The following is an 18,196-nucleotide window of genomic DNA, read 5'->3' on the forward strand; positions in this document are numbered from 1 at the left end:
CCAAGACCTTTCAGACACCCTGTATTAATAATCACAGTGTACTTTTCTGATTCAGAAGGCATATTTACTTACCAAATTTTCTTCAAAGATAAAGAGTTTGGATTTTGGATACTGGATTTGGTATGAGAGGCGTAGGAGAGAAAATGCTAGCTGTGCAGTCAGGAAAATCTGGGTTCAAATTCTATCTCAAACCCTTACTAGTTGTGTGACCCCAGGCAAGTCATTGAATCTCCCTGAGCCTCACTTTCCTTATCTGTGAAGTGAAGAACAGGACTCAGTATCTTTCAAGTTCCCTCTGAGCTCTAAAACTTTGATCCTACAAATCAAGTGTTGTTATAATTGCACTTTTAGGAGTAATCAAACAAGGGTTAGTGAATTAACGGCTATTAGGAAAGAGAATCCAGGTTGATAGATGCCTGTTGTTTAATTGTTCAGCTGAGTCTGACTCTATGTGACCCCATAGACATTGTCCATGGGGTTTTCTTGGCAGGTACTGGAGTGGTTTGCCATTTCCTTCTCCAGTGTGTTCTCATTTTACAGATGGGGAACTGAGGCAAATAGAGGTCAAGTGACTTTCCCAGGGTCACACAGCTAGTAAGTATCTGAAGCTAGATTTGAACTCACATCTTCCTGACTCCAGGCCCAATGCTCTATCCACTATACCATGTATCCACCCCTTGTAGATGCATAGGAATATTCTAATGATGACATCTCATAGCTTTTTTTTAATTAAAGAATTACAATATAACTAACTTTTCTTTGAATTCAGCTGCTGGGTTTTTTCCCCCACCACTGTCCACAATGCGCAGCACATAGTAGGTCCTTAATAAATTCTCTGTTGACGGATATGTTTTTCTGTTCCTGCTCCATAGAGCAATGTGATTTCTAGTTCTAAAATGCCACTGTTGTGGAATAGCCTTATACGAGAGCATTGTATTTGCTTATTAAATACCAACTGTTGATGATTCTGTGAAATATCATTGACAGTGAATCAGGCTCTCCCCTTAATAGAGCTGTTCTCTGGTATAAGTCAGCCTTTCTTAAGGAATATCCAGGGAGATACACGAATTGGGCCAATGTTACATAAGCCGGATAACTAGGACCTAAAATGATACCATATAGAGCAAAACTAAAGCACTAAATGTTCCTTCTTAGGACATTGGTCCAGGGACAAGAAGCACCATGTTTTTCTGTTATAATAACAAAGCTAATGCCAAAAAAGTTTGCTATCTAAACTTTTTTCACAAACAGGCTGATTTTTTAGGAAGATAAAATGTCTGAATAGCAAACAAGTTTTCTCCTTGACTCTAATTTTTTTTCATTATTATAATTTTCTTTGTTTTTCTACCCCAATTGCAGTTTAGTTTCAATTCAGAAAAAAAATAAGTTTTTATATCTTTTGTGGTCTATAAATTGGGCAAAAGAAGGGAAAAGAGAACAAATCTTTTAATGATGGCTACAAGTATTCTTGTGGGCAGCTAGATAGTGCAGTGGGTAGAGTGCCAGGCTTGGAGTCAGAAAGACTCCTCTTCCCGAGTTCAAATCTGGCCTTAGACACATACTAGCTTAGCTGTGTGACCCTGGGCAAGTTACTTAACCTTGTTTGCCTCAGTTTCCTCATCTGTAAAATGACCTGGAGAAGGAAATGGCAAACTTCTCCAGTATCTTTGCCAAGAAAATCCCAAACGTGGTAACAAACAGTCGCACATGACTGAAACGACTGAACAGCAAATTGGCTTTTTTGGGGGGGGGGGTTTGATGAGGCAGTCGGGGTTAAATGTCTTGCCCAGGGTCACACAGCTAGCAAGTGGCAAGTGTCTGAGGACGGATTTGAACTTCGGTCCTCCTGACTCCAAGGCCGGAGCTCAATCCACTGTGCTACCTAGCTGCCCTGCAACGAGTATTCTTTCAGAAGAGCTTTGCATGTAAAATGTAAGTGCCTTAATAATGTAGGTACCCTAATTATTTTAAAGGAAAAAGGTGTTCATAATCTCTGATCCATGCAAATCAGAATATTTTCTTCCTCCTCAGATGTTCCTAGAACATTTTGTCTAGCTTTTATCCTTTACCTCTCCCGTTTTCTACCTTATAATGGTCTTATCTATGCACTTGTCATACAAGCCAGGTGGCTCAGTGAATAGAACTCTGGGTCTTGACCTGGAATCAGGAAAACCTGAGTTCAAATCCCACCTCAAACACTAGCTGGGTAACCTTGGGCAAGTCACGTAACCTCTTTTGGCCTCAGTTTCCTCAGCTGTAAAATGGGGATAGTAATAATAGCGTCTACCTCACAGGGTTGTTGTGAGGATCAAATGAAGTAATATTTGCAAAGAGCTTCACGTAGTGCCTGATACATAGTAGGTGTTTAATAAATACTTCTTTTGGGGCAGTTAGGTAGCACAGTGGATAGAGTGCCAGCCCTGAAGTCAGGAGGAGTACTTAAGTTCAAATTTGGCCTCAGACACTAGCTGTGTGACCCTAGGCAAGTCACTTAACCCCAATTATGTCCAATAAATAAATGCTTCTTCCCTTCCCTCCCTAAATAAACAATTAGAAGGCAGGCACCAAATTGTTTTTCATCTTTATATCCCAGGAACCTAGCACAGTGTTTTGAACATCTTAGGTATTTAATAAAAAATAACAATAACAATAATTTCCTTTTCAGTATGGATTCTACCCTACCCAGCTGAGGTCCCTTTCAACTCTCAAATTCTATGAATTAAGTTGAAGGTGCAGCTTATTTTTTGATGTTAAATGACAGTTTCTTTCCTAGCATTTTTGTGTGTCACAAATACAAAAGGATAAGGAGGAGGAGTACCTTTCATGGGAATAACATTTCTCACTCAGAGCAAAGAAAGTAAAGTTGAGAGAGAATTTGTCAAAAGCCTTACATTTTACTTAAAGTATCTTTGTTTGCATCCATCGCTGTTTTAAAATCATTGGCGGGGGAGAGGAGGAAGATGAAGAAAAAGTTGCAGGTCTGGGCTATTGACCTGACAAGCTGATTTCTTCACCAGGGAGCTGAAACACCTAAGCTAAGATGGGAGCACATCACAACTTTAGTCGCGAGCCTCAGAGAGTTTGTGAGGTCAACGGACCGGAAAATCATAGCCACCACCCTGTCAAAGCTGAAGCTGGAGCTGGATTTCGATAGCCATGGCATCAGTCAAGTTCAGGTGGTTCTGTTCGGTTTCCAAGATGCTGTAAGTACAGTCCCCCCTCACCCCCCTCACCTTCTTAAAAGTCAGGCTCAAATTCATGAACATCATGGGATAGAACCAGAATTGTCTTCTCTTAATTTTTCTTTATTTAAAAAAATGGATTACAGCCACCGCTGATGAAGCACCTGCCTTCTTGCAATCATACTTCTAAAAAATAAAAGGACGTGTTTTCAGATTTTTTTTTTTTGAGGAGGGAGTGAGTTACAGAACCAAGAAAATCACGTTTAAGAGACTTGTTATCAGATGTTATACCATATGTGTGTACAGTATTTGATATCTATATATTCGATTTTATATATAGAAATATATAGAGAGATGTATATAAATAATTTTGCAAACTTTAAAGTGCTTCTATTATATAAGCAACTAAAGAAAGAAAAGCTAGGGTGTTTCGTTTTTTTTTTAAATGCTACTCCTGTATTATGTATATGTGTTCCCTTGCATCGAACCTAATCACCATGGAAAACAGCTAAATTGACAAACATCTCCTGGAGCTGAACTTTGTGCTTATGAAATCATGCAGTAGGTCATCATATTTATTTTGATGACTTTAGCAGCCCCATAGCATTCTTCAGCCCGGCACTTTGTGCAAAAGTGCGACATCTGGCGGGCATTGGGAATAGGAACTAGGATAAATGGCGGAGAGGTATCTGGTCCCTGCTCCATAAAACCAGTACTTTCTTGCAGTATCCTTTTGGCTTCCAGCCTAATCTTTGGTGTTTTTTTTCCCCCTAAATCTGTCCATTTTAGAAATATTTTCTATTCCCTAGCTGGTAGTGTACTCCAGACTTCTGTCCATCACTGAGTCAACAAAAATCCCACATGACCCAGTAAGAGAGTTTGTTGTTTTTTCTCTCTAAAAGTACATTGCTACAGCAATGTGGCTTTCCTTTTGATTTAATAGCCCTGCTAGAGCCTGATGTAGGTATTATCCAAAAATAAGACGGATGATGTTGTCTGTCTTCACTGCTTACTACCTATTCTGTATCTTGCTTCCGTGAGCTTTTCTCCAAGAAGCCATTACAGTGCCTCGGAGACCAGATGAAGAGGGGGCTTGGGATATGTGGCAAAAGTGGTTTGTAGACCATGGTCTTAATATAGAACCTCTTTACAAAATTTTGCTAGAGAGCCAAAGAATTAAACTCGCCGTTGCTGCTTCCCAATATGTTTAATTGTTTCTCTCTGCAGTCTGATTTATAGTATTATTGTGGTCACTCGTTTAAGAAGGGGAAAGGAAAAGGCATTTATTAAGAGCCTGTTATGGGCCAGGCACTTTGCCAGAATACCATCCCATTTGATCCTCACAACCACCCTGGGAGGTAGACGTTAGATGATCCCCGTTTTATAATTGAGAAACTGAGGCAAATCTGACACCTTGATTACTACAATTACAGCAGGGTCTGCCCTCCTCAAGTCTCTCCCCATTCCAATCCATTTTCCATTCAGCCACTAAAATGATTTTCCTAAAACACAGATCTGATCATGTCACACACACACACACACACACACACACACACACACACACACACACACACACACACACACACACACACACACTCCCTACTCAATAAATTCCAATGGCTTCTTATTGTTTCCAGGATCAAATACAAAATATTCTGTTTGGCATTCAAAGCCCTTTCATCACCTAGCTGCTTACCACCTTTCCAGTCTTCTTACATCTCACTCCCTGATACGTATTCTTCAATGCAGTGACACTGGCCTCCTGGGTGTTCCCCAAACAAGACGCTCCATCAAGTCATTTTCCATGACTGTCCCCCCGTCCCTGGAACAGTCTCACTTCTCTGCGCAGACTGCAGACCTCCTTGGCTTTCTTTAAGTCCCAACTAAAATCCTACCTTGTACAGGAAGCCTTCTCCAACTCCTCTTAATTCTAGTGCTTCCCCTTAATTATTTCCTGTTTATTCTGTATGTAGCTTACTTTCTGTGCATTTGTGTGCATATTGTCTTCCCCGTTGGATTGTATGCTCCTTGAGGGCAGCAACTGTCTTTTGCCTCTTTTTGTATCTTCAGTGCTTAGCATAGTGCCTGGCACATAGTGGGCGCTTAATAAATGTTTATTGAATTGAATTGAATTGAATTGAAACCATCTGGCAGTTAATTTACTTGCCTAGGAACACAGCTAATCAGTATCTGAGGCTGAATTTGAACTCAGGTCTTCCTGAACACCGGGCCCAGCCCTCCATCCACTTCGTCACCTAGATACCTCTAAGACTGATTCTAATCTTGGGCCTTTTGGCATCATTCTATCTCTGCAAAATAGAGACAAAAGGCTTCCTACTTTCTTTAGATATAGTAAGTTTCTAAAATGATATTAAAATGAATTAACAATAAGATGTTGTTTCATAAATGCTAAAGGAGAATGAAAACCAGGCCTGAGGGAACTTAACACTTCATTTTGTTCTAGAAGTAGAATGAAATAGCCTGGTTAGTTTGCAGTTGCCCACACTTCTGGCTTCCAGCCTGGAAGTTAGAAAGCAAATTAGCCAGTTAGATTCAGATTCAGAGCTGTTGAATCTCAGGCCTGGGCAGTGGGCCCATTTCACCAGGACATACATACAAATACTATCTCTCCTGTTTCTTCCCTTCAAGTGGACCCAGAGAAGAGTCTGTGTTTCTTTGTTGCTTTTAATTACCCAATTGTGTGTGTGTGTGTGTGTGTGTGTATTTGTGTGTGAATACACACACTAGGATTGTGAGAAGAGCAAAGCTGTACAAAAGCCTTCCTTATTTCAGCCCTGTAACCTTAGCAGCTATTTTGGCTGACAAGAGTGTAAGGGGTGGGGGTAGGAGGTTACCAAAGAGGTAATCAGTCATTCCATTTCATTGAATAGGGCCATTCCATGATTATCAACAGAGATACAACTTCTCCACTTAAATGATTTGGCAGGAACCAGCACTAGCCACCGGGTGTTCTTGGAACTAGAAAAGGTCCAGGAATGAAATAGACCAGACCTTCCTCGAGAGCAGCCCCTTCGACCCTGGGTAGACTCAGTACCAAATGAAGGGACTTAGGTAGAATAATAGACCAATGAGAGGATTTTTACCATCTAAGTACCAGCTGCATTATAAACTGTGAGGAAGGCTACTTACCTGTGTGAAACCAACTGTCTTACTGTTGGGGTCGGCTTCCTCAATGCTGGACTTTCAGACTAGGGCCCAGAGTACTGGGCAGATTGCCTCTTTCCTCAAAGCCCCACTGCAGCTCCTACCAACAATTAGTGGGCCTATTCCAGAATACATAAATGAGTTGAATTTGGCCTGATTGTGCAGTGTTTTGTGTCAAAATGATAACAAGCACATTCATTGAATCTTTTTTTTTTACCGTTCTTTCTTAATGTATCAATTCTAATTTAATGCCTTTTTTCCACATAACAGTGCTCAGAATATACTTAGCACTTCACTATGGCACCATAAGATTTTTAAAAAGCAAGTTTATTAGCAGTTTTATAAATACTAGTTATTTACCTGCCTTACAGCAGTGTTAGAGATGATGAGAGAAACCCCAGGCATGAGTGATGGCCAGCCAGTAGATACAATATATAAATGCTCCTTTTCTTTCCTCTTAGACCACTAGGCTGTGCTGGAGTACTTCATTTGAGTCATGGAGTAATGTAATATCCCTGATAAAAAGCATTTATTTTTTTAAACCTCACAATCATCCTTTACTGATACGACAACCCAGATTATTATAATTGCATTTATATAGCTCCTACTATGTGCCAGGCATGGTGCTAAGCATTTGACAATTATTATCTTATTTGATTTCATCCTCACAGTAACCTAGGGAGGTAGGTGTTGTTATTAGCCCTATTTTACAGAGGAGAAAACTGAGGCTGAGAGAGGGCAAGTGACTTGGCCAGAATCACACAACTATAGTAAGTATTTGAAATCAGATTTGAAACTCAGATCTTCCTGACTCCAGGTTTGGTGCTCTATCCACTGCACCTCCTAGCTGCTTATACTGTGGAGTGGTATCAAATTCAAATAGAAATGGGGGCCACTGTACATAAGGATCCCTGTGCCACCATGTTAACTCAGTTTTAAAATGTAATGTTCTTGTTGTTATTGAATGATTTTAGTAGTGTCTGACTCTTTGTAACCCCATTTAGGATTTTCTTGGCAAAGATACTGGAGTAGTTTGCCATTTCCTTCTTCAGCTCATTTTACAGATGAGGAAACTGAGGCAAATAGGGTTAAGTGACTTGCCCACAGCTAGTAAGCATCTGTGACCGAATTTGAGCTCAGGACACCTAGCTGCCTAAATATAATATTATTTTTGTTGTATTATATTTTTTTTATTTTGTTAAATACTTTCCAATTACATTGTAATGTGGTTCAAGCCATACTCTATGGACTGCTTATGGACCATGGGCTGTACATTTGACACTTCTGGTTTAGTGGAAAGAGCATAGGACTTAGATCTGGTGAGTTCAATTCTGGTTATTTTCATCACCTAATTTTGTGACTGGAAAGTCATTTAAACTCTCTGTGCTTCAGTTTCTTCATCTCAAAAAAGGGGACAATAGGGGCAGGTGGTGGTGTAGTGGATAGAATACCAGCCCTGGAGTCAAGAGGACCTAAGTTCAAATCTGACCTCAGACACGTAACACTCACTAGCTGTGTGACTCTAGGCAAGTCACTTAACCCCAATTGCCTCACAAAAAAGAAAAAAAAAGGGCAATAATATTTTCATTACATTTCTTACCAGGTTGTTGTGAGGAAAGGCCTTTATAAACTGTAAAGCACCAAGTAAGTCATTATTACAGGAAGAACTTCATTTAAAGAGACCAACTAGTATGCTGACTTTTTTTTTTTTATCTAACCTCTGGTTTTGTTAGTGAAACAAACTGCCAGTGAAGAATGTCCCTCTCCCAGTACAAATGGGCAACTTTATAGCGATTTAAAGTCCCAGAGAGTCACTGGTATATTTTTAAGAGACCAGACTCAAACCCAGTTTCTCCTGACTCTAAGGCTGTAAATCCATCCCCAGTGCCATATTGCCTCTTAGCATATTGAGGAAGATATGACAGTTTTTCTTCATGTCACTTTCTTTTTCCAGGTCAATAAAGTGCTTCGGAATCACAACATCAAGCCTCACTGGATGTTTGCCTTAGACAGCATCATTCGAAAAGCGGTTCAAACAGCCATTACCATTCTGGTTCCAGGTTAGACACATTTCATTACTCTGAAAATATTTGGTATCTAAACAGAATCTGTAAGTGTAGATTCATTGTTCCTAATGTCTCATCGGTGTGTTGAAAAGTGCCATTGGCTGCCTTGCAGTCAATATCATCCCAGATAATATTTAGTGGGGTTGGGGTTGGGGCGGGAATATGTGCCAGGCACTGCTCTAAGCACTTTACACATATTTTCTCTTTTGATCTTCTGCAAGGTAGGTGCCATTAATATCCCCATTTTACAATTAAGGAAACTGGCAAACAGCAATTCATTGTTTTGCCCGGGGTCACACAGCTGGTAAGTGTTTGAAGACGGATTTGAACTCTGGTCCCTCTGACTCCAGTGCTCTATCCACTGTGCCACCTAGTTGCCTCAATTTTTCTCAATAACACATTAGGCATTAAGGCTATTTACAGAATATAAAGAAGACTTGGTCCCTGTCCTTCGAAGAGCTTTTATAATACAATTAAGATAGGACATATACAGTGCTGATGAATATTAGTATATATTTAAATATGCAGGTATTTACACTTGCAAACAAATGAGTATATGTGTCTGCATCACAATGGCAGAGGAAGGGTTTTGTTGAGAGTACAAAGGAGGTCTAGAGATTTCAGTCAAGGAGATTTCTTACGACACAAATGAGTATTCGCCCTCTGAAGTATAGAAGATAATTATATGATATAGAAGGCGCTGTCTGTGTTCCCTTCTTTATCTGCATCTTTTCTCATGGACACTTCACTGGCTTCAATGTGTTCCATTAGTGTCTTGACTCCCATATCCCTAGATCTAATTCTAGTATCCTTCCTAAGCTCTGATCTTAACTGCCTGTTGGATATTTCCAACTGTAGGTCCTATAGGCATCTTAAACTCCATATGTCATAAACAGAGCTCGTTATTTTTTCCTCAAAAACCACTCTTCTTCCTAATTTCCCTGACTGTGTCAAGGGTACCACCATCCTTCTAGGCATCCGGAGTCACATACACAAGTACCCTTGACTTTTTCACTCTCCTCACTCCCCATCTCCAGTCATTTGCTAAGTCTTGTCATATCTATCTTCACAACTGCTCTTACATCTACCCCCTTCTTTTTATTCACATAACCACCACCTTAATCTAGGACTTTATCATCTCTTTGCTGGAATGTTTTCTTTTAATTGGTTTCCCTGCCTCAAATCTCTTCCCTCCCCGATCCAACTTCCATGAAACTACCAAAATGATACTCCTAAAACAGTTCTTCCTTCCTTCCTCTTTAAAAAGGAAATATAGACTGGAGGTATTGGTTAGCATACCTTTGCCCCAAAATGTTTCTGGATCCCGACAATGGAAGACATGGAAGCAGTACTCTGGAAATGCAGAGTATTAGCTTAACTTGGAAATTTCTCTCTCCGTAGTTCAAGGGAATGCTGAGGGGGGAGGAAACAATGACGGTAGGAACAAAGCTGTTATTAGCTGCTTAATTGGACTGTTTGAGAATGCAGTTCTCTTAAAGAGAAATTGCTAATTCAAGCATCTCAGACAAAGAGTCTCAAAAAGTTCTTCCTCCCTTCCTCTTTAAAAAAAATTATTCATATCTTTTATTTTTATATTACCTTAATTTCCAAGTACATAACTCCACCCCTCCACACACACACACACACACACACACACACACACACACAGCCATCATCTCTATTGAAGAATGAAAAGGGCGGGAGGAGCAATTCAGCAAAACTAACAAAGATATCAACTGAATTTGTCAGAATACACTGTGTTCCATACTCCCAATCCCTTACAAAGAAGGGAGGGAAGTTCATCTTCTCATATCTTTTTCAGGGCCAAACATTATCATTTTGTTTATCTAGTGGCTTTCTACTACCTCTAGGAGAAAATGCCAGCTCTTCTGTTTAGCATTTAAAGTCCAACATAATATAGCTTTAGCCCACCTTTCTAGGCTGGCATATTCTTTAGTCTGCTCTAGCCAAAATGTTCTACTTGCTCTTCCTCACGCACAACGTTGCATTTCCCATCTCTCTGCCTTTATATAAGCCTTCCCCCGTTTATAACAGATTGTGTGTCCTCTGTCTAAGAATGAGACCAGCAAAATTTGAAGTCGATCAAATTGGTGTCAACGAAGACTGACCACAAAGGGGATGATTTCTTTCAGCCACTGCATCTTAAAAATGCCACCTAGCACAATATGGAAACATTGCCACTGCTTCAGTTGAGAATACGCACACTAACAAAACCATAGATCCTTGATATACTGAAATCTGAGTGTATATACAATCAGAACAACTAGACCACAGCACCAAAAATTGGTTGGTTTTAAGCTTTGTTATAGCTACTGCTAGTCAGTGCTTAATACAGACGTGGTGATTGTTATTGACAGTCCAGAAGGCTAAAATTACAGAAGCAATCAAAGGCAGCTCTCTTTTTTTCTCCTCTTGGGGTCAAGATAAGGAATTGAAAATGATCAGTTATTGGGGTAAAGGGAAAGGGGAGATTGGAGCAAGTTCCATTTGTCACTTTCCTGAAGGTGGTAGTGGTGGCTTGGGGACAATCAGACTGCATCTTATACCTTCTTTCTATTCCACTCCAATCAGGCTGATTATGGGCAGGATTTTTAAATGTCTGAGATGTTTGAATTAGCAATTTCTCTTTAAGAGAACTGGATTCTCAAACAGTCCAATTAAGTAGCTAATAACAGCTTTGTCCCTACCGTCCCTGTTTCCTCCCCCCTCAGCATTCGCTTGAGCTACGGAGAGAGAAATTTCCAAGTTAAGCTAGTACTTTGCATTTCCAGAGTACTGCCTCCATGTCTTCCATTGTTGGGATCCAGAAACATTTTGGGGCAAAGGTATGCTAACCAATACCTCCAGTCTATATTTCCCAGCATTCACTTCCTCATCCATATGCCCACCTCTGCAAAAAAAAACAAAACTACAGCTGCTTTATGCCTCACAAGTTTCAAACTGAGAAAAATAAGCACAGAAATATATCCCTGCAAATTATTAAAGAAGCCTCTAGAGCTGGTGTGTTCTACTACTATACGATGAAATAAAATAATGGATTTGCCAGATCAAAAGGCAGCATTCGTATAACTCAAAAGGCATATTTAGGACTGGCAGAAAGGATAACAATATGATATTGTTTTTGTAAAGTAACTTCTGTAAATGTTTTTCTTATGACCAGAAAGTAAATGTGTCAGAGAAAAGGCCATGCTTCATAAAAAGGAACATTTAATTTTGCTAATAATAATGTTACCTAACATTAATATAATGCTTCACATTATATTATGTGAATAATTACAATATAATGATTCACAAAGTGCTTTCCATCTGCTATCTCATTTGATCCTCACACAACCCTATGAAGGACGTATTATTATTCTCTCCATTTTACAGATGAGGAAACTGAGGTTGAGAAGTTAAATGACTTACCCAGGGTCACATAGCTACTAAATGTTTGAGGTGGGATTTGAACTCAGGGCTTCTTGACTCTTAAGTCCATCATTCTATACCTTACTCCAAGCTGTCCCATTTGAATTTAGATAAAAATATTGAAAAATATATATATATATGTATGTATGTATGTATGTATATATGTATGTGTTTTATATATATATATACACATTTATATATCTGTATATAAATGTGTATATATGTATGTGGTGTATTTTTTTAGCTTCACATTGCTCGGCTAATTCATGTCTTTTAGGAAGGACACAAAGCATATTCCAGGCAACAGACTGTGTGTGTGCTTGCTAAGGACCAGCCTACCCAAGTACAGGGAGGCTCATTAGTGGGGTGACTATGGCTTATGAATTCTTTGATGGAGGCAACCAAGGAAACAAAACAAGTTGACCCTCAATCCTGTGCAGCCTCCTGCTCTTTCTGAAGGAGGGTGGCAGGAAGGGAGGCAGAGATGACTGAGGTTTATACCAGATTCCATTTTCCTTGGCTATTGCTACTCTAATCGGGAGATCCTTGTCTAGCGACCATCACATGGATGGACTACAGAACAAGCTGAATTGCATTGATCTTGAAATGAAATCAGGAGGCAAAGGGAGGAGGTTGCAGCCTAATGGAACATTGGCTCACTGGTTCTCCTTGCACAGGCACAACAGGAAATGTCTGAGTTCACATTAGTTTGCCCCCAATGACAAGAAACACCATTTCATTGGCCACTTCGTCTTCTCGTATTGAACTGCTCATCATGCTCTCACACTCAGTGGCCTCATCATCTCCCATGGGCTTAATTATCATCTCTATGGAGAAGACTCCCAAATCTATATATGTAGTCCAAGTCTCATTCCTGAGCTCGAACCATGCATCTCCCTCTGCCCACTGCATATTTCAAACTAACTGCCCCAAGGCATCTCAGACTCAAACCTGAATTCACTATTTTTCCCCCAAAATTCACCCCTTTTCCCAACTTTCATACTTCTATCAAGGTTCCCCCCATCCTTGCAATAATTTGGATTTGCAACTTGGATGTTACCCTTGACTCTTTACTCTCCTTCAATCCCCCATTTCCCCAGAATTTCTCAATATTTTTGCTTCTACCTATACAATGTCTCTGTCCTCCACATAGCTGCCACTCTAATTCACTTTCACCTTGACTATTGCAATGACCTTCCTAATTGGTCTTCATGCCTCAAGTCTCCCCCCTCTTCAGTCCATCGTACCGGGAGCATCCCAAGTGATTCTCCTTAAATATAGATCTAACCTCATCACTTCCTACTCCATAAATTCCAATATCTCCCTATTGCCTCTAGGATCTCCCCTGCTTTGCTTTTTAAAGTCTCCCAGCTGCTCTCTTCATGCTTTCAAACCACCAGACTCAAATAAAAGAACTAGTTGATGTTGATTTTTGACTGTGGAGAATAAAAAAGGTACCATAGGATGGGAAAGGAGGAAATGCTTCAGTTTTCCAGGAAGGGAAGACAATGGAATCTGAAAACTGGTGGTAAATAGTCTTTGACTCCTGGCAAAATTCTAGGCTGTATTGTTAAAGGGATGACTAGTGGACATCTAGAAAAGAAAGCAGTGAGAGAGAAAGCCAGGAACACTAAGAATGCCTGCTTTTCCCTTCGTGCCATACCCCCTTCCCCCAGGGGTTTAATGGGGCATATCCACAGAAGGATTTGTACTTTGTAACATTTAGGTAAATAGTTGCTTGGATGAGATTACTGATCTATCAAAATACTGAAACTTGAAAGGATAGTGGGAAAAGATTTTCCTTCTACTGTGGTAAAGATTTTTTTTATTATTATTTTTTATTGTTTTTCTCTATCTGCCAGATTTTTTAATTTACCTCAAAATCTTTTTTACTGCATTTACAATTTATACAGGTTTGTGGGTTGATGAATATTGAGTTAGAGAAGACACTTATAGTTCAAAGAATTTTCTATAACCACACTTAATTAAAGAGAAGAGAGTTGACAATACCTTGTTGATATATTTGATACTACCCATATGATTGTCAAAAGAGATTTTTTTAAAGGAGTTAGGCATGTTTGGATGCTTCTACAAGGAACATAATTTTAGATTTTTTTTTAAAATAACAATACAATTATCTGACTATCCACTATGTACCAATTTTCTCATCTGGAACACTGCTTCCCAATTTTGATTAATTCTTTTTGCTACCTTTCTTTTTACCAACTTAAAAATCTTCAGTATTCACTAACATACTTACTTGTACATATATTTCCATCAGTTAATTTGATGGTATAAAAGGGGAAATCGTGCTGTCATCTGCATTCTGGGTAGCTCCCATTCTTGATTTAACACATTTTCCTGTGTTTTTTGTTTCACCTCTTTAATATCTCTCTCCTTCAAGTAGCTACCACTCTAGTTCACTCTCACCTTGGCTACTGCAGTGACAGAAGGGGGGTGATTTTAAAACTGATTGTATTTACAGTTGGTATTTCCTTTCCATTCCACATTCAGTTTCAGGGCATAAGCATACTTGGTCCAGGAGCAGAAAGGTCAACAGACTAAGCACTTTCTCTTTAGCTCCTAAAACGGGTCTTTAACCTTTTTTTGTGTTACGGATCCCTTTGTAAATCAAGTGAAGCCTATGGACCTGGTCTCAGATGATGTTTTTAAAAGCACAAAGTAGGGCAGCTAGGTGACGCAGTGGATAGAGTACTAGTCCTTGATTCAGGAGAGCCTGAGTTCAAATCCAGCCTCAAATACTTACTAGCTATGTGACCCCGGACAAGTCACTTAACCCCAGTTGCCCCCCCCAAACAAATTAAAACATAAAATACATAGGATTAAAAAGGAAGTCAACTATTTTGAAATAAGGATGTGATTGTTTTCCCATCCACCTTCGTTGCCCCTTAGAAGTCATCCCCACAGACCAGGATGAGTCTGTCTTGAGTCACTTAATGTTAACCCATTTATAAGAGTTTACATCTGGCCTCAGACATTTACTAGCTCTGTGACCCTGGACAAGTCACTTCACCCTACTTGCCTAAGTACCCCCGCCAAATGAGCACCTCATTTAATACAGTTGAAGATGTCTCAGTGGAAAGAGCACTGGCCCTAGTCAGAAGATATGTGTTCAAATCCTGTCTCTGCTCCTTATTAGCAGTGTGACTTAACCTCCCTCATCTATAAAATGAGAACATTGGACTAGATGGCCCCTGGGTTCCTTCTCGTTCTAAATCTGATGCTAAGTTCAATGCATCGACCCAATGGAAGTGGATGAGGAAAGAGGAAAACGGGGAAAGAAAGCCCTGGGTCCTCATTCTCCCTGCACCCAATTACTTATGAGTGGCAAGAGGAAAGGCAAGCTTTTGTTGCCCTAACAGAAGCAAAGCACACAGGGTTTTATGGAAAGGGTGCTCTGGTAGGAAATCATTCTGCCTTCATCTGCAAAAACTGACTAATGCGGTTTAAGATCCCCTGGCAGCCTCTGGTGACTGTTGTGGCTGCTGTTTCAAAACAGGAAGGGGATATTGGAGTGGGAGCAAGGCCTCTGAGAGGAAGGAGGAGGAGAACTATACTGAAAAAGATCCTTTTTTTTTACATCTTAAAATAGGAGAGGTTATAACTAATTTGGAAGGAATAACATGTGAACCATGTAAGCCTAGAAAGTTTGAGTCTACAGTGTCAAATAAAAAAATCTCCGTGAGGATACAATAAAAATATCATACAACTAAGACACAAAGAGTTCATTAAATAATCATAGGAGGCATTTATATGGTGCTTTAAATTTTGAAAGGCAGTTTGCAAACTTTAATCTCATTTGAATCTCAGAATAACCTTGTGAGGTAGGCAGTATGATGATTATTATCATCCCATTTTCCCAGTGAAACAACTGAGGCACAAAGAGGCTGTGCCTTGCCCAGGGTCATATATATATATGTATGTATATACACACACACACACATATATAGGTAATAAATGTGGAAGTCAGAATTCGAATCCAGTTCTTAGTTCCAAGTTTACCACTCTATCCAGTATTCCACAGTATCCCTTACTAAATGATACAAACCTCCTTAAGATTTCATTATAAAGGGACTAAGATATTATATATTGAATATGAGATATTATGTATAATGTTATATTACATATTATATATATTGAATATAGAAAAATCCAAAGTTGATGAAGGAAACAACAACAAAATACACTTAAGCACTTTAATGCTTCAGTCCTTCTGGAGAGAGCGCTCACTCAATTAAGAAGCAAAAATTGAAGCATTGGAAACAATTCAGTGTTACAACTTCCATTCTCAAGCTGTTTTGTAATTGAATATAAGACAATTGACATTTAGGACATAGTGAGATAGAAAGAGTATCTTTTGTTTTGCTGTGGCTCAGTTATTTCAGTCATGTCTGATTCTTTGCGACCCCCTTTTGGGGTTTTCTTGGTAAAGATACTGGAGTGGTTTGCCATTTCCTTCTCCAGCTCATTTGACAGATAAGGAAATTGAGGCAAACAGGATTAAGTGACTTGCCCAGGGTCACACAGCTAATAAGTGTCTGAGGCCAGATTTGAACTCTTGTATATGAATCAACATTAAGTAACCCAAGACAGAAAAAGATGCTTAGAATGAAGTTTGTAAAGGTATTAGTCGAGTAAAAAAAGAGGGGAAAAAATGGGAATACTTTTTGCTATAAATAGTAGAAGTTTGTTTTAACTAGGACTGGAATTTAAGAATAATGCAAAGGATTATGCTGTGAAAATTGAAACAGTGCTTTTTTTTTAAACCATAAAACAAAGAAAATAGACATAGGATGAAAAATTTTGTTTCAAAATAAAATAAAAAAAATTTTTTTGGATCAGTTGATGCCCCTGGTCCTTGGTATCTAACCACAGCACTGATTATTACAATCTAAATCAAGTTATGCATTGTCCCCCCTGAACATAGTACAACATAAAAAGTGACTGTCTCTTTCACTGAATTGCCAAAATTCACAAATTATTAGCCCCTTCCGCCAAGCAATATTTGGCAGCTAGGCAGCACAATGGATAGAGTGCTGAACCTGAAATCAGCAAGACTCATCTTCCTGAGTTCAAATCTGGCATCAGACACTTACTAGCTTTGTGACCCTGGGCAAGTCACTTAACCCCTATTTGCCTCCCATTCCTTATCTGTAAAATGATCTGGAAAAGAAAATGGCAAACCACTCTAGTATATTTATCAAGAAAACCCCAAATGGGGTCACGAAGCGTTGGACATGATGGAATTGACTGAATAACAACAAACAAAAATGGAGCAAAAATATTCCACGATTTATTTCACTATTTCCCCAGGTGAGTACTCCCTTAGTTTATAGTTTGACTGTTCTGTGAAAGAGTTACTATAAATACTTCCAAACATATGGGTACTTTTCTTCTTTCTTTAATCTATTTGTAACATAAGTGTTATAGCTTAGTAAATTCACACAGCTTAGTAAATTTTTGGACATAATCCCAAATTACTTTCCAGAATGGCTGGGCCAATTCATAACTCACTAGGAGTGAATTAATGTGCTTTTTCCTACAGCCCCTCTAGCATTTGTATTTTTTCTCTTTTTTTCATTGTTGCCATCTGATAAGTATGAAGTAGAACTTCAGGGTTATTTTAATTTGCATTCTCTAGTTATTAGTGATTTAGAGCAGTTTTTCATACAGCTATTGAAAGCTTGGATTTCTTCCTTTAAAAAAAATTGCTTACTTATACCCTTCTATATGTTCATGATCTTTTGGGGAATGGCTCTTTATTTTATAAATTTTAATCATTTCCTTACATATTTTGGAAATGGGACAACCTTTATTAAATAAACTTGATGCAAAATTGTACATTTTATCTTCTGTGATCCTCTCATTTGTTTGGTCATGAACTTTTCCCCTGTCCATAGATCTAAAAGGTAATTTCCACATTGTTCCTTTAATTTGCTTTGACCCATGTCTAGATCATGTATCCATTTTGAGCTTATTGTGTCATGTGATGTGAGATGTTGCTCTGTATCTAATTTCTGCCAAACTGCTTTCCAATTTTCCCAGCAGACAAATATTGAATCATTACTCCAGTACCTGGGCTCTTTAGGTCTACTGAATACTCATTCTACTGTATCTTTCTGTATGTTGAGTACCTGATCTTTTCCACTGATCAACCTCTCTATTTTTTAACCAGTACCAAATTATTTTAATAATTGCTACTTTATAGTAGAATTTGAGATTTGGTACTGATAGGCTCCCTTCCTTCCCACTTTTTTTTTTATTATTATCCTTGAGAGTCTTGCTTTTTATCTGTCCCATGTGAATTTTATTATTATTTTGTCTGACTCTATA

At 38.9% G+C, this 18,196-nt stretch overlaps 1 protein-coding gene across 1 annotated transcript in view; it reads left to right on the plus strand.

Moving 5' to 3' along the window:
* Nucleotides 1–18,196, plus strand: part of MAP3K5 (mitogen-activated protein kinase kinase kinase 5) — a 270,359-nt gene that overhangs the window by 239,001 nt on the left and 13,162 nt on the right. Inside the window, exons 24-25 of the mRNA XM_027850741.1 lie at nt 3,018–3,203; nt 8,302–8,407. Coding sequence (XP_027706542.1) covers nt 3,018–3,203; nt 8,302–8,407 — 292 coding nt within the window. The remainder of the gene's footprint in view (nt 1–3,017; nt 3,204–8,301; nt 8,408–18,196) is intronic.

This window comes from Vombatus ursinus, unplaced genomic scaffold, assembly GCF_900497805.2.
Source record: "Vombatus ursinus unplaced genomic scaffold, bare-nosed wombat genome assembly UNPS02009132.1, whole genome shotgun sequence".
Taxonomy (NCBI): Eukaryota; Metazoa; Chordata; class Mammalia; order Diprotodontia; family Vombatidae; genus Vombatus; species Vombatus ursinus.